Raw genomic sequence first — 26,371 nt, 5'->3', positions numbered from 1 at the left:
TTACCTAGCCCATAGCCCAGGACCCCGTTGTGCCAGATGCTGTACAAACAGAACAGAAAGACTCAATCTCTCCCCCAAAAGTTTACAATGTAAGTATAAGACAAGACAACAGATGGATACAGACAGAGGGGGCAGTACAGGAAACACTGAGATTATGTTGGTCAGCGTGCTGGTGTGATCACTGCTGGAATACCGTGTCCAGTTTCGGTGCCCACAATTCAAGAAAGATGTTGATAAATTGGAGAGGGTTCAGAGAAGAGCCACGAGAATGATTGAATGGTTAGAAAATATGCCTTACAGTGACAGGGTATGTCTACACAGGAAAAAACAAACAAACCCTGCAGCAGCCAGTCTCAGAATCCAGGTCAACTGACTCAGGCTTGCGGGGCTCGAGCTGCGGGGTTAAAATAGCAGTGTAGACGTCCTGGCCTGGGCTCCGAAACGCAGAGAGGGGGATAGGTCTCAGAGCCTGGGCTCTTGCCCAGGTCCAAACATCTACCCTGCTCTTTTTAGCCCTCACAACGTGAGCCCTAGTCAGTTAACCCAGACTCTGAGACTCGCTGCCGTGGGGTTTTTTGGTGTGTAGAGATACAGACTCAAAGAGCTCAGTCTATTTATCTTAATAAAAAAAAGGTTAAGGGGTGACTGGATTGCAGTCTAAAAGTATCTACATAGGGAACAAATATTTAACAATGGGCTTTTCAGTCTAGCAGACAAAGGTGTAACACGATCTAATGGTTGGAAGTTGAAGCTAGACAAATTCAGACTGGAAATGAGGTGTAAATTTTTAACAGTGAAGGTTATTAACCATTGGAATAACTTACCAAGGGTTGTGGTGGATTCTCCATCACTGATAATTTTAAAATGCAGACTAGATCTTTTTCTAAAAGAGATGCTCCGGGAATTATTTGGGGAAGGTCTATGGCCTGTGTTATACAGGAGGTCAGGCTAGATGATCATAATAGTCCCTTCTGGCCTTGCAATCTATGAAACCTAACCTACATCACCTCTGCTATTTCCATCCTGTACCCCCACACAGCTCTTGTAATGCATTTCAATCCTGATTGGCGGTACCCCACCTATTTCTGCCCTGGACTCCCACACACCTTTGCCAGTGTATCTCCGTTCTGGCAGGCACCACCTTTGGGCCTTTTCTGAGAAGAATGCCAGTTGAATTGCATACCATCATAATGTAGAGTGGTTTTATCACATGAAAAAAATATACATTCAGGATGAGAATTCCAAAACCTACTAAAATGAAAACAAATTCAGTTCACTTGTGGTCTAAGCTAGAGTCAAACTTTAGAAGTGTGTTCAGATGTGGCTTAGGTCATACTTCTTTACTTTCTGTTTTTTTACATCTAGCAATTAAAATAATCAGACCCAGAGTATTCTGTGTTCTGAAGGACAGTGGGACTTGGTTGCAGAAGGCAAGTCTGGGGATTTGAGCTCAGTCTTTGCATTTTCTGAACGAATTGTTAGTACAAGATATGAATAAAGCAACTCGATTTAGAAACATGTTTCCAGGGAAACATTAGTTGCTTTGGAAATTAACCATGGGACATGGTTTTTATGTGGCTCTTGGGAAAAATGTTAGTTTGAAGCTTTTCTTTCCTTTTTATACAAAGAACATTCTTCTGGGGTTTTGGTTTGGTTTTGTTTTTACTGTAAATTTTGAAGCAAATAAACAAATATGGGGCACCACTAAGAAAAGGGCTTAAAGTATTTGGAATTCAGAATCCTTGTCCCTTTATATAGGTTTGGAAGACACTTGTTTGATTCATTTGTTATCTTCCTCCATACTGTAAACAAGATACAGTGTGATTTATGGACTAAGAGTTAGGACTCCTAATTCCATTCCTAGCTTTGTCCTCAGTTTGTTGTGTCACCTTAGGCAAGTCTGTTAACCTCTCTGTACCTCATGTTACTCCTCTGTAAAATGAATACAGTGATATTTACCTACCTCCCTGAGTTGAGGAGTAATTCATTAATATATGTAAAGTGTGTTGAGATTCTAAGATAAAAGATCTTATGAGAAAGCAGTATAAAAGTTTTCTCTTTGATTTAATTTCTGACTGAAATCTAAGGCAAAATTTGCTTGTTAGACACTTGGTATGAGTCCCTCACAATAAGAACTTACCCACAGAATGTTTGTTTATATTTAGGGCCTTACCAAATTCACTGTCCATTTTGTCCATTTCACGGTCATAGGATTTTAAAAATCATAAATTTCATGATTTCAGCTATTTAAATCTGAAATTTCACGGTGTTGTAATTGTAGGTTATTGTAGGGGGGATTGCAGTATTGCTACCCTTACTTCTGCGCTGGGGGCAGCACTGCCTTCAGAGCTGGGCAGCTGGAGAGCGGCGGCTGCTGGCCGGGATCCCAGCTCTGAAGGCAGAGCCACCGCCAGCAGCAGCGCGGAAGCAAGGATGGCATGGTACAGTATTGCCATGCTTACTTCTGTTCTGCTCCCTGCAGAGCTGGGCCCTCAATCAGCCCAGCTCTAAAGGTAGCAGCGCAGAAGTAAGGGTGGCATGATATGGTATTGCCACCCTTACTTCTGCACTGCTGCTGGAAGGGCGCTGCTTTCAGAGCTGGGCACCCAGCCAACAGCTGCTGCTCTTCGGCCACCCAGCTCAGAAGGCAGTGCAGACCCAGCTCTGAAGGCAGTGCAGAAGTAAGGGTGGCAATACCGCAATACCCCTAAAATAAACTTGCGACCCCTCTGCAACTCCCTTTTGGGTCAGAGCCCCCAATTTGAGAAATGCTGGTCTCCTCCGTGAAATCTGTACAGCAGTGGTTCTCAAGCTAGGGCTGCCGCTTGTTCAGGGGAAGCCCCTGGAGGGCCAGGCCAGTTTGTTTACCTGCCGCTCCAGGCCAATGGGGGCTGCGGGAAGGGTGGCCAGCATGTCCCTCGGCCTGCGCCGCTTCCTGCAGCCCCCATTGGCTTGGAGCGGCGAACCGCGGCCAGTGGGAGCCGCGATCGGCCGAACCTGTGGATGCAGGTAAACAAACTGGCTCGGACCGCCAGGGGCTTTCCCTGAACAAGCGGCGGCCCTAGTTTGAGAACCACTGCTGTACAGTATAGGGTAAAGGCACACAAAAGACCAGTTTTCACAGGGGGAGACCAGATTTCACTGTCCGTGATGTGTTTTTCATGGCCATGAATTTGGTAGGGCCCTATTTATATTTCAGTGAGCAGAGATGATGGTCTTCAGCAATAAATATTTGTTAAAATTGCTAATATTGTGCATTTGTAAGGAATACTGTAATTATCTAGTCAGTTGTAATTTTCTTATTCACAAATTCCAGGTTCTTCTTTTCAGTCATTGACAAGAAAAAGACGTATCAATTCCATTAAAAACACTTATATAAGGGCGTGGGATTGTATTTTTTTGATGGTTTTGAAGTGGTATAAATGTCATGATTTACTGGCCTTTATACTATGCAGTGTGTTGAGAGTTGCCAAAAGCAGCAGAAATCAATGGAGCAGTGGCTTTCTCACACAAACAAGTGCGCCAGGTAGGCCCTGTATCTATTAAAGTCTGCACCTAGGCTCTCCATTTTTAGGACATCAGTTCAAGTAGGAGGAGGTAGGGAGAGTCTATATTTGTTTTGTTTGAATTAAACTACATTTTTAAAGGAGAGCAGAAAACCTTTTAATGTTCCTGGTGTCATGTGCCAATCTGTGTGCACAGGTGTTTTTTTTTTAAAGGTACTCTTTCGACTTGACCAAAAAAAAAAAAAAAAAAATCCCACAAGCATCCAAAAACATCTTTTAAACCTTGTAGTTAGATGTCAAACAAACTGATTAGGCATTGTGCTCCTGTCTGCAAGGGAAATGACGATGGGCCGTATCTGTTCACTTTAACCACTCAAGTGAGTAAGGTGAACAGGATTTGGCCCTACCACTACTTGTGGGACTTATCAAAGGAAAAGGCCTGCCCTTGTGCACATGTATGCTCTCTCTCTCTCTCTCGGCCAAACTCTACAAGCAGCTGAGTGCAGTCTGGGATGTCAGTAGAAGCTGAGGGCACTCAGCACCACACAGGGGTGGTGTATCAAAGCATCAAATCCTGCTCCTTGGGATTTTCTGGCAGGCTTTTGCCACATTATAAAGCAGGGATAAAAATGATCTGGCGTCTGTGTGTATCGCTTGGTAAATGATTGCCTTATTTTTTATTGGTCCAGAATTTCCTAAGCTATAGTCACTGACCCACAGTATACCAAGGTTAGGAAGAATCCCTCTCTGAAGGCTTAGTCTCCAGTTTGATAGTTCCTACTTACCTTGAACTGAACACTCTGCTCAGCACTGGATTGCGTGCGTGTGTGAGGATATTACTGGTATTGCTATTACTGAACATTTAAAAAACAAACAAATGAGTGAAACCAATGGGTCTTGTGGCCAAGCACAGCTGTAGGCAATGGTGTGATTTGAATGGCAGTAAAGCAACATGGGGTGAAGTTATTTTTCAATCAAATTAGGCTTTACCTTACTAATCCAGTGAAACTGGAAAGGCAGTTTTCAGTAAACTCATCACTTTATTAAATGGGAGGCAAAGACAAGGCAAATCCACTTTTAAAAAAAAAAGTTAAAATAATGTGACTATGCAGCTGTTGGAAATAAATTGAAAAAAACAGTGTATATTTTCAAAGTCATGATTGCAGCTAAATTACAGACACTCTTATTATTGGAGAAATTAACTAAAAAGAAAAACAGCACCAAAATGTAGAAATGTGGGAAGTTTCGCATTTTTCCAAAGTTGCACAATCCTATATGGGAACAAAAATTCCCACCCAGTTTCTGTGATGATCTGTTTGCAGATATTTACTCATGTGCAAGGGAAGAATGGTCTGTTTTTAGAGTTCATTTTAAGAATTTTTGTCTGTCTAATATTTAAGCTTGATCTATTTCTTGCAGTATATACAGGGGAAAAGGGTATTGCAGCCGTTTACTGCTAAAGCACAGTGCAGTGGTAGGGCAGCCAAAACTGTATGTAATTATTTTTTAAAAAGATAGTCGAGGAATGCAGAGTGCATTCCCCAAGTCTTACTAGGTCAAGGTATCGAGAGACGTTGCAATAATGTGGAGAAGTAGTGATGATTATCACAGAAGCAACACCAGAAATATCACAGAAACAACCATCATATGGATTATAGCCTGGCTTCTATCAATTTTGCTGGCATCAGGATCAGGCCAGAGTTGTCACTGCAAGGTCTGACTGAGTGCCTTCCAAGTATTTGTGGATTTAATCTCACAACATGCATGAGCCACTTGAATTATCCCCCTGTTAAAGATGGGGAAACAGAAGCACAGAGAGACCATGTGACTTGCCTGAGGTCACCCAGGGAATCCATAGCACAGCTATGAATCAAAACTAGATATTCTGAGCCCCAGTCCAGTGCTTTAACCCAAGACCATTAACTAAAAGAGAAGAGGATGTTCCACTGCAAACTTTAGAGACAAAAAACTCTCAACAGTTAAGCTCCTGGTGTGCTGAGGCCATTGCCTATCTGCTGATCAACACTGTCTCAGTGTTTCCTGTATTCCCCCATCTGTCTTTGTCTATCTGTTGTCATATGTTATACTTAGGCCAGACTGTAAAGACTTTGGGACAGAGACAGACTTTTAGTTCTGTTTGTACAGCGCCTAGCACAATGGAGCCCGGGACTAAGGCTCCTAGGCCTATGATAATACAACTAATAATAATTCCAGAATAAGAGCATCCACACATGTAGTTAATCAGGAATAGTTAGTCCGCTTTAAATTTGCATCCTACTTTATTCTGGATTAAATCTCAAAACAAACCCTAAACTTTTATTTAAAAACAAAAACAAACAAAAAAAAGCCTACATTATTGTGAAGATAACCTTGAAAACATCAGCCCAGTGTAAACTGATGCTGTATTGAGTCAGCTGTAGACGGTGATCTTCCGATGCTGTGCTTTTCTGCTGCAGATATGGTCTGAAACGCTAGCTGTAAAAGAGGTGTAAACACCACCCCCACACCTATATTCATCTAATTGGGTCACTAACTGAGAAAGATGGAAGATTATTTACTTGTTAATACTTCATTGGTGAGCAGTTTAACAGAAACATCTAGAAAATGGGCTGTCTCACAATCCCTGTCAAAAGCCCCTCCCAGCTGCACTATTTTCAACACGTAGCATTTAAAAATCATGAGATGGGACCCAAAAATCATGAGACTGGATTAAACATCATGTGATGTTTAAACCCCGATACTTCATTTTTAAATTGGCTTTCTGGTTTTTGAATATTTTATGGTACATTTGCATCACAGTTTCAGGCTCTGCAATCATGGGGTAGGAACTTAATTTGAACAAATAAACAATACCCCCCCACCCCCCAACACACACACACACACACACACACACACACTCACAAAGGAAAACTCAGATCCTCATGAAATTATATGATTTTAGGAGCTGGGATTTTAAGAAAAACTTTAAATATTATAAGACTTGTGGTAAAATCCTGAGTTGACAACACTGCAGCTGCCAAAACCATCAGTTCCTTGATGACTTACTTGTGCAATGCAGTTTTGCATTCTCAATGCAGTATGTGCAGTTTACTGAGTGTGGGGACATTAGAGCTTTGATCAGTGCCTGGCTAACGGCCACAAGACTCTATGCCTTGGAGCTTTCGTCAGCCCAGCTGTTTGAAGTCTTTGAGTGGTTAATCACTCCCTGGTGGTGAGAGGCAGAGCTGAACCGAGCTAAGCAAAGCAGGGAAGAGGTAGTATAAAAAGTCACTTGCTAGAATAGATGAACTCAAGAGCAGTAAACAAAGGTAGTGAACAGGAGAGTTTCAGAGGGAGTAGCTCCAGCTACAGAGTGTGTTTTGAGGTAGCAGGACTTGGTGAGTGGGGTGTTTGGCCCATCTGTGAGTTTTGTTTGTTTGTTCTCTGGGTACAGGCTATGTAGCCAGGTTGTGGGCCTCTAAGTAAGCCCTTGGCGCTTTAATTAGTGCTTTGCTAAAGACTGTGAGGCTCTACCGCTTGGAGCTTTGATCAGCTGTTTGAAATTTCTGAGTGGTTAATCACTCTCTGGTGGTGAGAGGCAGAGCAAAACTGAGTGAAGCAAGGAAGACTTGATATCAAAAGTCACTTGCTAGATGAACTTGAGAGCTATGAAAAGAGGGAGCTTACAGAAGGAGTGTGAGAGGCTTTCCTTCCCAGTTCAGCCCTATATATGATCAGATGGCCTGTGATAGAACAGTGGTGGTGGTGGCCTGCAATGGAATGTGCCATGTTCTCTTTCCTGCATGAGGACAGAAGGGATTTTCTGTGCATGAAGTGCAAGTTGGTGACTGTGCTGAAGGAAAAGATTCTTGAATTGGAGGGGCAAGTTGAGACTCTAATAAGAGAACTGGAGGAGTTCCTAGACAACCAGATTCAGGAAACACCAGTACCCCAGGTCTAAGGAAGAATGGAGCTGGTCACAAGGGAACTGGGGAGAGAGAAGAAGTCAGAGAGAAGGCCTGGCAGTTTGTAACCACCGGACACAAGAGGTCATGGCAACATTCTTCATGGTTGGAGACAGATGAGGATAGGTAGACTATGGCTACCAGAAAGAAGAGAAACCGGAGAAATTCCACACAGCTCTAGACATTTCAAATCAATAACAGGTCTTCAGCGTGGAAACTATGGAAAATGCCTCTCAAGATCCAGGAGGTCCAAAGGAATGGAGAGATGTATAGGACACACATATGGATGGCAGCTTGGTCTAACCTGTAGGAAAATCAAGCTTACCTTTAAAAGAGTTCTCTAACCATCCAAGGAAGTTGGACCCTTGTGGGAGATTCAGTACTCAGAAGAACCAAAAGGGAAAGGTGGACAACAGGACAATGTGCTGCCTTTCTGGAGCCAAAACTCCAGATGTCCCTCTAGGATTGGCTAGGCTTCTGAATCCTACAGGCCAGGATCCATTGGTGATGGTTCATATCATCCCACAACACAGTGTCATTAGTGCTATCTTACGGATACTAGATGAATTTAGGGAACTTGGAATCATGCAGAAGAATAATAATGTCCAAGTGATCTTCTCTGAGATACATCCTGTCCCATGACCAAAGGAAGGCAGAATGCAGAAGATTCTGGAAGTGAAGCACTGGGTAGGTAAGTGGTATAGGATGGAGGGCTTTGGTTTTGTGGAACATTGGCCCACTTCTCCTATGGGGAGAGGGAGCTGTATAGTTTGGGTGGCCTCCACCTCAGAAGAAGGGGGACCAATCTGCTTGTGGACAGACTGCTTAGAGTAGTCAGGAGGGGGTTAAACTAATAGCAAAAGGGGAGGGTTAAAAGGGGGACAATATGAGCACTCGTTTAGCACAAAATTGAGATGTTGAGAACAAAATCAATCAAGGAACCAAAGGACATGAAATGCTTGAATTTCCTATATACTAATTCTAGGAGCCTGGTTAATAAACAAAAGAATTGCTCATTTATGAGCATACGTTTGATCTAGTTAGTATTACTGAAACCTGATGGGATGATTCACACAACGGGAATGTTAAAGTCAATGTTTATAAACTATTTAGGAAGGTCTGAGTGAGCGAAAGGTGAGAGGGAGTGGTGCGCTATGTAAAAAAGGGCATTTTCTGTTTCCAAGTCACTGATAACTTGGAAGAAAATAATCTTGAATGCTTATGGATCAGTGTCCTAACAAATAAAGCACAAGATGGGGTATTAGTTGGTGTCTGCTACAGACCACCAAATCACACTACATAACTGTCTTGCATCTGAAGAAGTGAGGTTCTTACCCACGAAAGCTTATGCTCCCAATACTTCTGTTAGTCTTAAAGGTGCCACAGGACCCTCTGTTGCTTTTTACAGATTCAGACTAACACGGCTACCCCTCTGATACACTACATAACAGGATGACCACCTCCTTCAGACCTGTGTCTAATGTGTAGGGGAAAATACTGTGTGATCATGGGTGAGGTCAATTTGAGTGACACATGCTGGAGAGCTCATGCTGCCAGCACTAAAACATCTTTGGAATTTCTAAACATTATAGATGACAATTTCTTAACACAAAAAGAGTTGCAGCCAATATGAGGGAATTCTGTATAGGACCTTGTCCTAACAGATAGAGTAACTGATTCCAGAAATAAAAGTTAATGGTAGCTCAGGAACAAGTGATCATAACTTGATCACATTTATAATGTGCAAGCAGAATAAGGTCCAGACAAGCAATAAACACTTGGTGCTTTAAAAGGGCCAGTTTCACAAAGATGAAAACAATTATGACCCAGATCTTCTTGGAGGAAGAATTTAATCAGAAAAATATGAATGATAATTGGGAATCACTTAAGAATACTTCACTAGTTGCTCAAAAAGCCACAATCCCACAACTGAGGAAGAAGACTGATATATTTTTTCATTAAACCAGCACAGCCTGGTTTAGAGAGGAAGTGAAGGCAGGTGTCAAAAAATAAATAAACAAATAGAAGAAAGGTGAAGTTGAGACTAATGAATATAAATCAGAAGTTGGGAATTGTAGAAAATTGATAAGGGAAACCAAGGGACACGAGGCAAAATCCATGGCCAGTAGCATTAAGGACAAGGAGTTTTTTGAGTATTTTAGGAAAAAAATAATCCATTACTATATGGAAATGGTAGAATTATCAATAATAATGCAGAAAAGGCAGCAGTAGTCAAATATTTTTGTCCAATATTTGGGGGGAAAACAGATGAAGTCGCATTATCTGATGATGATAGCACTCTTTCCATTCCATTAGTATCTCAGGAGGACGTTAAACAGAAGCTGCTAACGCTAGACATTTTTTAAATCAGCAGGTCCACATAACTTGCATCCAAAAGTTTTAAAAGAGCTGACTGAGGAGGTCACTAGCCCATTTAATGTTGATTTTTCAGTAAGTCTTGGTGTATTCTCCATCACTGACAATTTTTTTTTTTTTTAAATCAAGATGGATTTTTTTCTAAAATCTGCTCTAGGAATTATTTTGGGTAAGGTCAATGGATACTGGTTATATAGAAGGTCAGACTAGATGATCACAATGATCCCTTCTGACCTTAGTCTATGACATCATCATGATCCAAATGCAGTGTAACATCAACACAATACCAGTACGATCTGGATGATTCATTTTCATATTTAACTCATTAAAAAATCTGTTTTAAATAAGATGTTTCTGAATTTCCTGGGACTGTGCCTCAGGTTTTTAGGTACAGCTTGCTGCTGAGTCTATGAAGCCCTAACTGTTCTTGTCCAAAATCTGAATGAGTGTGCTTTTTGCTTTGGCTTCTGGCAAAGATCAGCTACCTCTTCTGTAGGTCGACTAGAACTTGCATTTTCAAAGAGAGAGACTTAATTAGATCTCTTTTTAGTCTTTAGCACTGAAATGTAACTGGATGAGATTTTTATGAACTATATTCTGTTCACATTTTTACCCATGCAACTTCTTTACGTTCTGTTGGGTTTACGGTTTAACTGGTAGCATGGCCCCTTGTATCCTAATGCTCTCTGATGATGATGATTATTATAATACTCAAAGTTCCCCTGTTAAATTGTTGATAAACTGACTTTTCACACAGGATTCTCTCATGATTTGACACTGAGCATGGCCCCTCTTTGTAAAATCCATGAGAGACACTGGGTTGGAAAACTACTGGTAAAAGGCTTTGGCATTATAATCCAAAAACATTGCTAGATACTGTGCTGCTTTCTCTTCAGACAACTCATTCACAGAGAGCAACAGCTCAAAATCTGTCAAGTACACCCAGATTTCAGTCTCATCAGCATGATCAGTAAACTTCTCAGGAAAAAGGGCTTTTGCCATCTTGCAGCTGCTGCCACCAGTTGTAATACTTCCTTATAGAACCACAGAGATTTATGAAACACTGCAAGAAACAACTCCAGCACCCAAAGGCAGGACTGAACTTCTTCCTAGCCTTCTACCCCTGAACCAAGTCTACAACATATCAAAACAAGACAACAACTTAACACACAGATAAAGACATAGCACTACCTATTGGTAGAGGTGTTGTCTGCACTGATCATGATACTAGTATGTATTTTGCATAGGGGAAGGCTCATGGGGCCTGATAATATTTTAACTGGTAGATTTATTTTATTTATTTTTTATTTATCCACAAGTTCTTTCAGTCACTCACTCTATCAGTAGCATAGATTTATTCTACATCTACTCCTAAATTACATTTGTTTTTTCCCCCTAAATATTTTCATGCTTTCACTTTCTGCCCATCTGGGGACTGATTATATACCTTTTTTTCAGCAGACAGACATGCTTTTGGGGTTTTGCTGTATTCTGAGATCTGAACTCTTGCCCTCTCTATAACAATTTCTATTTCTAGACTGTTACACAATAGTGTCTGTGAATTCACTGCTGTTCCTACTTCTGCATAAAGAAAATAACTACCGAAGTGAGAAAAGAGTTTAACTTCTCTTCATTCATTAGCACATCAGTCAAAGAACTGAAGTGGCCTGTGGACTATGAGATGCACTTCTCGCTAAATTAAACCTAACCCTAAACAATTATGATTTGTTCCCAACAGTTACCTCTGTTCTTCTTTGCATATGCAGTACTTTGTGCCTAAGCCTGCACATGGAATAAATATTTTTTTACTCTGATTTTTTTTTTTCAGAAATCCCTTTTCCTGTGGGAATAGTCATTGAAATTGACACATTTTTCAGAATGTTTTGAGTTAAACAAAAATGGCATTTTCCGTATATAAAGTTTGGACAAACAGTTTCTGACCAGCATTGGTGAGGGCATCTAGAACCTCACATTAGAAATCTTTTTATTATTATTTAAATCTATGTATATAAATATATAAAAACAGCAAGTGGTCTATTCTAGCAGTAGTACAGCATGGTACTACATGAGGATCCAGGTTTGAGATTCAAATTTATGACCCAATTTTGCCCTCTTGACCCATGTGAGGGAAGAATTGAGCTCTTCTGTTTTGATGAGTTGGTCGCTTCTAGGAGCATTGCAGAGGCAGTGCTCCCAATACCTATGGAAGGATTCCCCTGCTGTATGAACGATCTCTCTATTCATGTTGGCTAATGGTTTCTGCATGCACCATAGTGAACATAGGGTTCTCCTGGCCTGTATGAGCAAATCAGTAATCTGTCAAAAGGTTTGCCTCTATATGGATAAAAATAATAATAGTTTGTATTTGCATAGTGCTTTTCATCTAGGTATCTCCATTTCAATTTAAAACATTACCTCACCTAACTCTTGAGAGTTATGGGAGCAGTATAATCCCCATTTTGCAGAAAAATAAGCTGAGGTCCAGAGAAAATAGATGACTCGCTGTGTCACCTCTGACAAATCAGTCGCTCAGCTGAGAATAATAGTCAGGATTACTGACTCCCAGTTCCATGCTCTGTCCACTAAGTAACGCTTCCTTTTTCTAATGTATGCAGCTTCGTCTACAGTATCCACTTATCTTAGTATTTACAGTATTCCCTGAATTTATGCATACTGCAAAAAATCAGATCATGTCATTTAAGGAAACTGGCAGATTTTTAAAGAGTAACCACTGGGTTCCATTAGATTTTTGCCTGTACATTAATACAACTGATGATGGGCCATTACTATAGTTCAGCTTGTGGTGGTGATTTCAGCTAGATCACTCCAGTGTACAGCAGAGTTTCATAAGTTTTAAATAGTACTTGCAATTGTTATTGATTCTGTTGGCCTGCCCTTTCTCCCATTGCAGATCAGACTGTAGCTCAAATCTTAGAGCACTTGATTTTTCTCTTTCTGTAATGATCTGCAGCCCGTTCTCATATCACATGTTTAACCCGTGATGCACAAAACATTTGCTTATTCTCTAAAGTTGCAGGATTTTGTTCCAGTTAATACTAATCTCAGTAAATCTCTCAAGCTTTTATTTTAGAATAGCATGTACTTTTACATGCTTTTAATGTTCATTTGTCTTCACGCTTTTCTCCTCCCTCTGAATTGTTTAGTAGTTTTGAGAAAGGCCATTAAACTCAGTTCAAGAGGCAGGAGAAAACATGGAACCCACTGTGATTATGTGGCTCAGCCATGATGGAGTGCAGTCAGAGCTTTGAAGCCTCTTCCTTAAGTTTGTTGACCGAGCACATTAGCAGTGGCAGCTCCAGGTTGGGGACCTAGGCAATTAATGAATTTAGATAGACAGCTTTTAATACTGGACCTACAGTAGTGTACATACATAACTTGGCTTTGCTTTGCTTGCTCCTTTCATTTCTGTACATTTCCTCTGGTGTTGGGATGTTGTGGTTCAAAGTTGTACCATAAACCTTTTATCTGCCTTATATCAGCTGGGTGATGCTTTTTGTTTCTGCTGTCTTTCATAGTGAAAAATAGTTCTGGCAGGGAAACCCTAGCTTGTTCGACAGGCTCAGAAAAGTAACTCCGTATCACCCCGTCCTGTGGGTACTTTTCTTTACCTGACTTACTGTATGGTCAGAAAACAGAAATGCATTTTCTTTAGCACAGGATTCCTGTACACATAAGGCAAAGACCTAGCTATATTTTATGCCTCTTTTTGGCAATTGTCCCATAGACCTGGCATTGTATCTTGAAGCTACCACTCTTGACAAAAGAGGTCAAACAAATTCTGCTTTTAAATCTGGGCTTCGTACTAACATCTGAAATTCACCTCAGAAAGCTGTCATGTAGTTTTATTTATTTAATCAATTGTATCAGATACATGCTGGGCACACAAACGCTCTCGCTCATATTATCAAACTGTATCATTTATAGTGTGTATTTGTATATAAAAATGCATCTAGTCACAATGATTTCATCAGCTTTGCTAAGATAAGAGCTGTAGCAAACATAAACGCGCGGAGTAATTCTCAACTGTCTTTTAATGTCAAGAGAAATGTCCCTGATTTTTTTCATCAGCAGTTTTTTTCCTTCTTAAATGTGTGGCTTGCTTTATTAAACACTGGGATTTGAAAGCCCATCAGTGTCATGCTTGATTGAGAGAGCAGAGTTTCTTTTAAAATGCTTTATTTAACCCAAGCCACTTCAATATTCAGCAAAAAGAAGAACAGGAGGACTTGTGGCACCTTAGAGACTAACAAATTTATTAGAGCATAAGCTTTCGTGGACTATAGCCCACTTCTTCGGATGCATATAGAATGGAACATATATTGAGGAGATATATATACACACATACAGAGAGCATAAACAGGTGGGAGTTGTCTTACCACCTCTGAGAGGCCAATTAATTAAGAGAAAAAAACTTTTGAAGTGATAATCAAGCTAGCCCAGCACAGACAGACAGTTAGATAACAAGTGTGAGAATACTTACAAGGGGAGATAGATTTCAATGTTTGTAATGGCCCAACCATTCCCAGTCCTTATTTAAACCGGAGTTGATTGTGTCTAGTTTGCATATCAATTCTAGCTCAGCAGTTTCTCCTTGGAGTCTGTTTTTGAAGTTTTTCTGTTGTAATATAGCCACCCGCAGGTCTGTCACTGAATGACCAGACAGGTTAAAGTGTTCTCCCACTGGTTTTTGAGTATTTTGATTCCTGATGTCAGATTTGTGTCCATTAATTCTTTTGCGTAGAGACTGTCCGGTTTGGCCAATGTACATGGCAGAGGGGCATTGCTGGCACATGATGGCATATATCACATTGGTAGATGTGCAGGTGAACGAGCCCCTGATGGTATGGCTGATGTGATTAGGTCCTATGATGATGTCACTGGAATAGATATGTGGACAGAGTTGACATCGGGGTTTGTTACAAGGATAGGTTCCTGGGTTAGTGGTTTTGTTCAGTGATGTGTGGTTGCTGGTGAGTATTTGCTTTAGGTTGGGGGGTTGTCTGTAAGCGAGGACAGGTCTGTCTCCCAAGATCTGTGAGAGTAAAGGATCATCTTTCAGGATAGGTTGTAGATCTCTGATGATGCGCTGGAGAGGTTTTAGTTGGGGGCTGAAGGTGACAGCTAGTGGTGTTCTGTTATTTTCTTTGTTGGGCCTGTCTTGTAGGAGGTGACTTCTGGGTACTCGTCTGGCTCTGTCAATCTGTTTTTTCACTTCAGCAGGTGGGTATTGTAGTTTTAAGAATGCTTGATAGAGATCTTGTAGGTGCTTGTCTCTATCCGAGGGATTGGAGCAAATGCGGTTATATCTTAGAGCTTGGCTGTAGACAATGGATCGTGTGGTGTGTCCTGGATGGAAGCTGGAGGCATGTAGGTAAGTGTAGCGGTCAGTAGGTTTCCGGTATAGGGTGGTATTTATGTGACCATCGCTTATTAGCACAGTAGTGTCCAGGAAATGGACCGCTTGTGTGGATTGATCTAGGCTGAGGTTGATGGTGGGATGGAAATTATTGAAATCATGGTGAAATTCCTCAAGGGCTTCTTTTCCATGGGTCCAGATGATGAAGATGTCATCAATGTAGCGCAAGTAGAGTAGGGGCGTTAGGGGACGAGAGCTAAGGAAGCGTTGTTCTAAGTCAGCCATAAAAATGTTGGCATATTGTGGGGCCATGCGGGTACCCATAGCAGTGCCGCTGACTTGAAGGTATATATTGTCCCCAAATGTGAAATAGTTGTGGGTGAGGACAAAATCACAAAGTTCAGCCACCAGGTTAGCTGTGATATTATCAGGGATACTGTTCCTGATAGCTTGTAGTCCATCTTTGTGTGGAATATTGGTGTAGAGGGCTTCTACGTCCATAGTGGCCAGGATGGTGTTTTCTGGAAGATCACCGATGGATTGTAGTTTCCTCAGGAAGTCAGTGGTGTCTCGAAGATAGCTGGGAGTGCTGGTAGCGTAGGGTCTGAGGAGAGAGTCTACATAACCAGACAAGCCTGATGTTAGGGTGCCAATGCCTGAGATGATGGGGCGTCCAGGATATCCAGGTTTATGGATCTTGGGTAGCAAATAGAATACCCCTGGTCGGGGTTCTAGGCATGTGTCTGTACAGATTTGTTCCTGTGCTTTGTCAGGGAGTTTTTTTAGCAGATAGTGTAGTTTCTTTAGGTAATCCTCAGTGGGATCAGAGGATAATGGCCTGTAGAATGTGGTGTTAGAGAGCTGTCTAGCAGCCTCCTGGTCATATTCCAATTTATTCATGATGACGACAGCACCTCCTTTGTCAGCCTTTTTGATTATGATGTCAGGGTTGTTTCTGAGGCTGTAGATGGCGTTGTGTTCTGCATGGCTGAGGTTATGTGGCAAGTGATGTTGCTTTTCCACAATTTCAGCCTTTGCACGTCGACGGAAGCACTCTATGTAGAAATCCAGTCTGTTGTTTCGACCGTCCGGAGGAGTCCACGCAGAATCCTTTTTTTTGTAGTGCTGGTAGGGAGGATTCTGTGGGTTAGTATGCTGTTCAGAGGTATGTTGGAAATATTCTTTGAGTCGGAGACGTCGAAAGTAGGATTCTATCCTTGTATTCGGATAGCCACTCTGATTTTGCTGTTTTGTCTCCAATTGTTTGATTTTTAACATGGCTGTTGCTGTGTTCCGTCTCAGAGAGCTGATACTCTCCTGAATACTGTGCATCTTATTATATTTCAGGTTTTAGTGTGTGTCTACAACCTTGGTCAGCTAAAAGATGGGTCCCCCCCGCCATGGGATGGTATTATTATATATATTTTTCAGAGTCCATAAATGTGGTCTGTGCTTTGCAGAACAAATTAAAGACAAGTCCCTGCTCTGAAGAGTTTACAGTCTAGATTTTAGACTTCCAACAACAAATGAGGGTAAACAAAAGGAGGGGAAGGGATAACACAGGATTGGGTTCCAGTGATAAGTTTGCACAGTGAACATCTTGAAGTTTTTGTAATCTTTTTAAACTCCTGGCACTGAAGTGAGTTTAGGTGAGCTTTGAATGAAAGGCAGGTGGTGGTTTGGTATACAGGTGTTGGGATGTATGTCCATGCAAAGAAGCATAGAGGTGTGAACAGGAGGGAAAGTGAAGTGAAGCTATTGCCTCATGGGATAGTAGAATAGAAGTGTTTAGTCTGAGGTGGGTCCAGTGCCATTGTTTTAATTAGCGGAAGGTGGAGGTAATAAGTTTCTCCCTGGCGAATGTACATCATGGGCCTGATTATACATTCATATACACTGACATAATTCCATTGCCTTCAGTTGAATTACTCCTGATCTACCCTGGAGTAAGTGAGAGGAGAATCAAGCCCCATATCTTTGAATAGGTAGAAAAGGTTCAGGGGGATCCTGGAGTAGAAGAGTTCAGCTTTGTCCTCCAAAGGAGCGTGCAGCGCTATTACATGGGAACTGGTGAGAAGATCATGAGCTTCAGACATACTGAGGACTAAAAAAAAGTTGAGTAAAATTGTCTGGGAATCTCAGATTCGTCATTCAACATTTGAAAGGAATATCTGGTTATTGATTTGCAGATTCGACCCTAACCAAAAACTGCACTCTGTCTAAAAAATGTACTTTCATGTAATGAAAATCCGGTTCTGTGAGAGCCCTCTGGGTGTCTGTACTCTGTACAACAGTAATACCAGCCTGAGCATTAATAATTTCTGCAATAAGGTTTTAACTCTGCAACTTTCCTTCAAACAAAAGAGCCTCAAATGTTCAACACCTGCCATAGAAGTTTAATAAGTAGCCCAGTAAGTGGGTCATTTTCAACAAACAATTAATTTAACGACTTCATCTGGAAGTTCAGTGGCACTATTTCAGAGTAGGTAACTTGAGATTGGTTTCTACATTTATATGCTGAAGTTAATGTTTCCTTTATAAACCCATAGTTTTAAGGATTTAATATTTCATGTGCTCCAAATCTCATCAAGCTGAGAAAAGTTTCTAGCCAAGATGTATTTCAAAAAGAAAATTGATATTAATGCTTTAAGTGGTTGTGAGTTCTCAAGCACACTCACAAAAAATACAATTCTCAGGCTTTCTGAAGCCTATAAAAATGAATTTTGTGGGCAGTTTGAATAAAACTCTCACCTGGGGTTTTGGCTCCACTGCTCAAATATGCATACTTACATACTGTACATGGAGCTGCTGTTCATGTCAGTGGGAGAGCTACACATTGAAGGAGGAAAGAATATTAGGGGAGGACTCCACCAAGCAGATTGGAGAGGAGAATTTTACTTACATATTGTCACGTGAGTTAGTTGTTTTACGGCGATTTTTTTAAAGCTGATGTAGAACAGAGCTGCAATCCAGGCGTGGAGAATGCCAGTGTGTTAGTGCAATATTCTGGGCAAGAGCACCGTGTTCAAATGTGATTGGATCACAAGGGAAAATAAATGCAATATCCTAGGCCTAGTCACTACTTTACCCTCCTGTCATCCAATCTTTCTTCATCGCTCCCTTCATCAACTCCTCCCACACTTGCCTTGTAACTTCTTTCATGCTGCCTTCTACAGCTTTTATCAATCTTCCACTCTCCAGGTCCCCTCCTTCTCTTCCTTTAAATCCTTCCTGGAAAAGCTACTTTTTTCACGGATCCTTCCCACACCGATCTTCTAGTTCTTGCACATGCGTTTTGGTTCTGTAAAGCGTCATGTAAGACACCACTACCTAAACAAACAATCCTAGTCAATGCTTAAAGTGTGTGGGAAGGGATTGCAGACTTGACACAATTTTTTTTTTTTTTTTAAATCAAGCCATGTCTGAGATTTTAAGCACTGCCTTACCTAGGCTGCTGCTCCCAGATCAAAATAAATTCCCCCCATACATACAATAGACTGTTTTCAGTCCACTTTTCGTGTTGCTCCTAGTCCTCATTTGCTCAGATGACAAAACATGGAGAGAAGCCCTAGAGTAGAACTGCAAGGGGTGTAGCAAGTTAGGAGTCACATGTGCTAACTGCTCTGCACAGGGGAAGTTTACGGAAGCCAGTTCTTAGTCGGCAGTTCACTTACAGACATTACAAAACACAGGTAAGAAAAGAGTTTCAAAGAAACAGAAATAGCTACTGAGGGTGAGTGGGATTCAGTGTTTTAATGCTTGTATAACCATCAACCCATCCCTGACTACTCCACCTGCACCGAGAGTTCATATTATATTAAAATATGCCATTAAGGTGGAAATAATCAAGGCCAGGTCATGAAATTATGTCAATCCATGGTCATCATGCTGCCATTCCAACAAAAGGGGGGGGGAAACAAAGGAAATTAAATACATGCAGCTAGAGCATATTAAAACCATGTTACAACTCTACCTTAAATCCATTAATGGGCGGAAGTTGAGGTGAAGCTCCCACAGCCCCCTTAACCAGACCTTATTGGTTAGGGTATTCTCTGTTTATACAAACAAACACAAAGCCTTTTTCATTAGCATTGCCATTTCCATTTTGTAATTTTATTTCCAAAGTGAAACAGAATAAAATCCACTAAATGAAAGTATACCTGAGCAGAGCTTGGGGGAGTGAGTGGGTTCAGGAGAATGATAATGAGATCCTTTCACCTCTAGTTTGCTGATTCAGCTACAGCTCAGATCGGTAGTTATTAAAAGTTGTTGTGACCTGATGGCTGCTTGGTGCCATCAGTCCTGGTCTTAGTGACTTTCTCTCTTGGCCCTATGGGCTTCCTAATTTACAATTGGACATGTAATTAGTCTTATAGAATAATAATATTTCTAATTACATCTAAAAGCTTTTAGCTCTCAAATCAGAGGGTCCGGTATTTCTCCATGTTTCACAACTCATCAGTGTGCTCAGCCCATTGATACCATATACCAAAGGGCTGTTTACAGCTGGCTTTACCACAACAGAAGAAAGAGGACTTTAAAACAAATCAAAAACCGCTACCTCCAATTGCCACTCGATGTCACCACCATTAGTGGGTGAATTTCTTGTAGGCATCACAGCACAGGTAGGTCCTGAAGAGAGATTTGAAGGAGGAGAAAGTAGTGGCCTCAAAGATTAGTACAGGAATAGATTCAAGGCTGGAATCCTTGATGGAGAAGATGGGGATGGTGCCATTAGCTGACAAGGGGAACCAGAAAAATTGCATTGATTGATCCTAGTAGGACTCAAGATTTAAACCCCAGAATGCAGTTTAGTTAGCAAAAGGAAGATGGCAATCTGTTTGACAGATATCACCATAGTAGCATGTGTTTTCTGGCTCTGAGTAGCAGGAGATACAAACTTTTTCTAATAATTAACATACACTTAATATCTCTGATCCAATTCCTGCCATCCTCTAGGATGTAGCTGTAGGCCAGGGAGGAATTCCCAAGGTTGCAATAACACCACTGTTTTCTCTGTAGCCTCTAGGGACTTTCCTTCCCTTTCAGTTATTACACATAATATTTGTCTGTGTACTGGGGTGTGGTATTAGAGTACAGCATTTGTCTCTGAGTACTCACTTGGGCACATCTCCCATTAAGTTGAATAGAAGTCTTGCCTGAGAAAGGACTCAAGATTTGGCTCTCTGAAAACAGCAGTCACTGCCTTCTGAGGGTCAAAGTTTCACATCTTGAATTTTTGTTTGTCTTTTATGATAAGGTCAAAGCTGAGCTTGACCCCTGAAACTCAAATGTTAAACCAAAACCAGAATGCTATAGCTTTACTACCATCTAACATGTCCCTAAATTCAGCCCTCACAGCAGGCATTCTTCCTTTCCAGCCTTTGCACTTGATTTGTGTGCAGGCTGGCCATATGGTGTGTGTAATTATTCTTTTATAATGCTGTTATTGCTCTCTAGTTGCCCAGTAAACCCAGCACAATTTCAGTAAACTGTATACATCAGGGCAGAAATCTTAGACTTGACTGATTTTCTGCACCTTTATGCAATGGTAGGTGCAAAGAAAAAAGGTTCCATTTGATTTATGGAAACTGTATAAAGTTTATAGAGTCTCTACAACCCTCACAAATGAAGAAGGCTTGTAGAGAGGGGAGGCTGCATCAAAACTGGGAGGTCCACAAAACTAGAGGAGAAAAACACTTAAGGCACATGTCAGTAAATACCTGTGTGGACCTTTCCCCCATTAATTCTCCAGATCAGCATATGGACTGCATAAGCTGTTATATGCTTTTCCCAGTCCAATTACTGCTACGCTGTAGCACTGGAATATCACATAGGCGATTACTGTGTTTCTGTCAGGGTCACTGTTCTTCCTTGTAGCAGTTTTGTGCCCAGTGATTATTCTCTGTAGAAATTATGTCCTGAATTTTCATATGGTTGTGGGCAAAAGCATGAGCATGCCTAAGTATGTAAATCATCTGATGTACAAGTTGGATTTGTGTGCACACATCTGCATGTATATGTGCAACCCAGCCTTGCGTGCATCGCAGGATTCATATAGCTAAATTAGCTGTATGCCATACTGTACGCTCGCTTTTGCAGATACCCATTTGTAACATGCAGCCTGCAGAATATTTTTTCTTTACCCTAGAAACAATGATGCACAAACTGATTGGGATAAAATAGAAACTGACCAAAATGAAACCTCTTCTGAGTTAGAAAATGTTAACTTCCCTTCTCCCATCTCTGACTTTTGTATGCTTCTGGACTACCTGGTTTCACCTGGGGCAGAAATTCCAGAATACTGCTCTGACAGTATTTTCTTCCTAACTAGAATTGGAAAAACACTAATCTAGTCTCCTGATATCTCCAGTCCTTTTCTAAACCAAAAAAGATATACATCCCTCGCTATGTAGGACAGCCAGCACATAGCCTGGGTAGACTCAGTTTCCTGACCATATATAATGCCAATTCTGGTGCTTTACAGGCTGTCAAAAGGGGGGGAGGTGCTGGAAGCATGTGCCATTGTCCATACTTTATATTGAAACCTGCAGGTAATAGATGATACTTTTTTTTATTGATATTCTAAAGCCATAAATGTGACCTTTCAGTTTCACGTGTGAGGAAATCTGTGCACATACTTTCTGAAATATTTTGGGGGAAAAAAGCCAATAGCAATAATTAGTTTGGCATTTTTTGTGATTTCTAAAGCACTTAAAGGGTAATGAATTTCTTTTATTCAGTCCTACATAAAATCAGATTTTACAGAAATAAGCTGATTTAAAAGGCTTGAATGGCTGGCAGTGACAGATACAATTCACACTGAAAGCTCAATTCCTATACATCAAAATAAAAAAAATTGTATGTCATTAGAGGTTGCTGATTCTTGAATTAAAATGATCAAAAAGCACAATATTAAAATGTGATTGATGGAAGCTACTGCTTAATCCATAATTAGGCTGACCAATAAAAACAATTCAGACTTCTACAGGACATGCTTACCCAGGAGGTAGCTTAGCTAATATTTTCTTATTGCTAAAGAAACAAAATAATGTAAATATATTTGTGATATGCTCTTCAAGTAAGTTGAAACACAACATGACTAGTTTAATATGGTATTTTTGTTAGCAAGTTGTCAAATTTCCTTCATTTAAGTGAAAGCTGAGAACCACTTGAGAATAACTGTATGTCTGAAATGAAAATATTTTCTCTTTAATCTCTTTCAGTTAAAAGAAATGTGGGTGTTACTTTTTATAATAGTAGGTAAATAGAAGTCAGGCAAAAATATGACTTTTTTTTTATGCTGTCCCTTTTGTTTAATAGGGAAATGTACCATTTGCTGAGTCCTTTTACATTAGGTTGTAAACTTTTTGTGGCGAGGACTGTGTCTTCCTAAGTACTTGTACAAAATAATGGGGCACTAGTCCTAATTGGAGACTGTTGGTGTTATCACAATATAAATAATAATAAATTCTTTGAGGAAAGTTGGCATTTTGATGCAAAATATAATAGCTCAGAGGTTCGGAAGATGAGAGTCTTATCTAATGGCTTAAATCAAGATGGGAACATTTCCCTAAAAGATGCGTAAATCAAACTTTTTATAATGAGACTTGTGCCTATCATGACTCATACCTATCATGGTGACCGATATTGTCTCATTGTTTCTTTATACTTCCCCCATCAGTTATCCCTTGTTTTATACTTAAATTATAAGCTCCTGGGGGCAAGGACCATCATTTTGTTCTGTTTCTACATTGCTTAGTACAATGGAGTCCTGGTCCATGGCTCGGACTCCTAGGTACTATTATTATTACTACTGCTATTAGTTTTTGGCCAAACCCACGACTGATGTCAATTGGTATAGCTCAGTGGTGCTATGCTGATTCACAGCATCTGGCTCTTTATCTTTCTTCCTGCTAAATTTAGCCACTAAAATTTGCTTTTATCTTAATGGAAATAGGTTTAGTTCATGTTGTTAATTTAGGTTTTAAATATTTAAAGTTAATAAAATCTAGGCTACTTAGTCTTCTAGTATTTAGAAATGGAAAACACTTGTTACTGTTACTTGTTAGGTAATCAAGAACATCTCTCAGTGAATGCAGGATTTAGTATCCCAATATCAGATAATAACCTCATATTACAGTAGATCTTAGCCAAAAGCCTGTCTCTAAAGCATCTTTAAAGGGGTAAAGGCTTCATTCTAATTCTTTCATTACCAAAACCAAAAATTCACTGTTCATAGCAACTACATGTATTCTTATTTTTAAAACAGTTTAGCTCATAACTGAAGTAGCAATGGCTAGTCTTTCACTTAATCCCATGCATGAAAGCTTAAAATGGAGAGAAACTGTAATCTTCTCCATCTTTGAACCTTTTCCCCAACTCCCATTTGTCACTCATATAAAGTGTCTAGACAGCCTATATTCACTGCACCCATTTTAGGCTGACGTACTCCCAGCAGCAGGCAACATCTCATCATGGCAATAATAGAAAAATACATCATCATAATAGTCTGTAGTGTTTTTTCATCCATAGATCTAAATATAATTATCCTTTACACTTTTTATTGATGGGGAGACAGAGGGAGGTTTAGCACTATTATTTTCAAAATGCGCATGCAAAAACCCTGGAGCATTATGCCAGCCCGAGTGTCTCCGGGTCCTGATTATCCCACAAGTTGATCTGTGTGAGTGGAACTGTCCTTGTGCAGAGCCCTATTAACTGGAATAGAGCTCTGTGCACACAGAAGGGGTTACCTTTATGAATCAGCTGCTAGAATCTGGGTCTCTGTGGTTTTACACCCATATGCTTCAAAATGTAGGCGTAAGTGGTTTGCCCAGGGTCACATGCTGAGTCCATGGGATTCATGCTGAGTGGCAAGAGGGGTAGCTTTCCCACGTATGTGCCTACCGTCTCAAATGGCTATGTATTCACAGCAGCTGGACCCTCATGCCACTGCAGCGACACTCTATTTTTAGCAGGCTAGTTGGATCAGAGCTAGCACAGGTATGCCTCCTTGAGCTGGGAATTACACCCCCAACTCAAAGTGTAGACATACCCCATGTCAGAGCCAGAAATCAAACCAAGGTCTCCTGACTCACAGTACTGTGTGTGATCCACTGGCCACACAACTTCTTTATTGTATGGGGTTTGATTATTTTTGTAATGCATTAGAAACTGCTGTGAATTTTTCCACTTCTGAAAAATAAATCACCTACTTTTTTATTTGTAGTGGAGAGGGAAAATGTGCAGAAGAGAACCTTTACCAGGTGGATAAATCTACATTTGGAGAAGGTAAGGCCAACAAATACTTTTGTCCATTTGTAAAAATAAAAACTGTTCATACATCTTCCATAAATACCTCCATACTAAGATATACACACACACACACACACACACCTGTCTGCTGAAAACGTAACTTCTGCCTTACCCAGGCATATTTCTTGATTTCATGTTCCTTCTGGTGTTATTCATATATACTGTTACTGTAAAGAGTTTTAGAATACAGTATGCCTATATAAAATATAGGCCTGATCCTACTACATTCCTTTTGCTGGACTGGTTCCTTAGGTTATACTCTACTGGAGCCCTGAAAAGAATGATTCTCCAGAAAAGAAAATGGTTGTCAACAAAAGAAGAGTTAAAGCTAAAATTACACATCTGTGGTGTGAAGGAAAAGTGGAAACTAGCTATATACTGATATGTAAGAACAACACAATGCAAAAAGCATTTAAAAAGTGTCAGATTAAAGACTCTGGAAATTCAGGATTATTCTTATTTTAAAAGAAAATAAATAGCGAAGTTGAAATGTTTCTTTATTTTGTGGGGAAGGTTGAGGGCATGTTCCTGTGTGGGTGAAAGGCGCTTTTCTGTTGCTTTGATTCATTGGCTGACTGAGTTTATTTGTTACATGTGTATGATTATTTAATGCTGCGGGGTAGTCATTATGTGATTAAATTAATTAATTGTTAACGTTAGGGCACATGGAAATTTCTGCATAGGAGATTTTTATTTTCTTTTTAAATCTAAAGAAATAACGGAGAAATAGATATGTGTGGTTTGGTTGCTCTGGGCATCACATTGGGAAATACATCATAGAAATTTGACAATGTCCTTTTCAAATTGGATTAGCAAGTCAGAGTTCTAAATGTCATGTTTAAGATACATGCATTCCTTGAAACATAGCTCAACCCTTCATCTCAGGTTGATAATTTAAGTTCCTTGTATTTTATTATTTGTGGGTTGGTAAGATGAGACCTTAAAAATGAGGTCTTTTCTGCTCTTTGTAGATATTAAAGACCCCATGGGATTTTTCATAATGAGCCATTTGTCTCAATCTCCTCTGTGTCTCCCCCCCGCCCTCCCACACACACACACGCACACTGTGCTTTGGATCTGATTCTGCAACTCCTACTAACATTGAAAAGTAGTTTCTTGGTTGAATAGTCCCACTGAGAGTCAGACTACTCTCAGGAGTAAGCGCTACTCAATGTGGGAAGGTTGCAGAAAAGGAAATTATTATTCCTAATGTGGCAATAGTGTGCTCAGTGCAGCACAAGACCCACAACTAAGTCTCTGCCCTGAAGAGTCTTCTGTCTGAGGTGACTAATCCTACTCCCGTTGGAATCAATGGCCAAGCTTCAGGAAGTGCGGGATTGTGCTGCATGTGCTGTATTTTTGTGCAGTTTTTGGTCTAGTTGCCACAATTCCTGACAGAGGTGGCTGCATTTCAGTGGTGGTGTAGGTATGTGATTTGTAAAGAGTTTTCAGATAAAAGTCACTAAATATATTATTTCTTAAGAGTTTTGCAGTTTATGTTACTGAAGAGATGAAAGGATCTTCTTAAATCTCATTGGAAATACAGGATAAGATTAGCAGTGATGTTTTGACCGAAAGATCTTTGGGAACAATCCACATTATAAATAGAAAATGTGTAATTCCTTTGTGAATTAGACTTTAGGATTTTAAACTAACTGCAATTTGAAGGCTGTCAGAAATGCTTGCTGAGCATCTGGCTTCTGAAAAAGTTCTTTAATTTACAAAAGGAATTAGATCATGAAAAGGCTGCGGGGTGCTGTTAATTCTGCCATACCAAGCACATGAAGTCTTAGGAACGTTATGGGCAAGTGGAGTGTTTTCTCTGGATTACTTGCCATTTTTTTTTCTCC

At 40.4% G+C, this 26,371-nt stretch overlaps 1 protein-coding gene across 9 annotated transcripts in view; it reads left to right on the top strand.

Moving 5' to 3' along the window:
* Nucleotides 1-26,371, top strand: part of CLMN (calmin) — a 128,167-nt gene that overhangs the window by 64,088 nt on the left and 37,708 nt on the right. For 6 of the 9 annotated variants that reach the window (XM_024103143.3, XM_042858678.2, XM_008165762.4 and 3 more), the window contains one exon: nucleotides 24,436-24,497. In XM_024103143.3, the coding sequence (XP_023958911.2) occupies nucleotides 24,436-24,497 (62 nt within the window). Of the gene's footprint in view, nucleotides 1-6,774; nucleotides 6,884-7,053; nucleotides 8,142-24,435; nucleotides 24,498-26,371 lie in introns of those variants that run through there. The other 3 variants (XM_065593546.1, XM_065593548.1, XM_008165765.4) reach the window with 3 other exon arrangements.

Source organism: Chrysemys picta, chromosome 4, assembly GCF_011386835.1.
Source record: "Chrysemys picta bellii isolate R12L10 chromosome 4, ASM1138683v2, whole genome shotgun sequence".
Lineage (NCBI taxonomy): Eukaryota > Metazoa > Chordata > Testudines > Emydidae > Chrysemys > Chrysemys picta.
The sequence above is the reverse complement of the archived record's forward strand: the minus strand, read 5'-3'. Positions and strand labels throughout refer to the sequence as shown.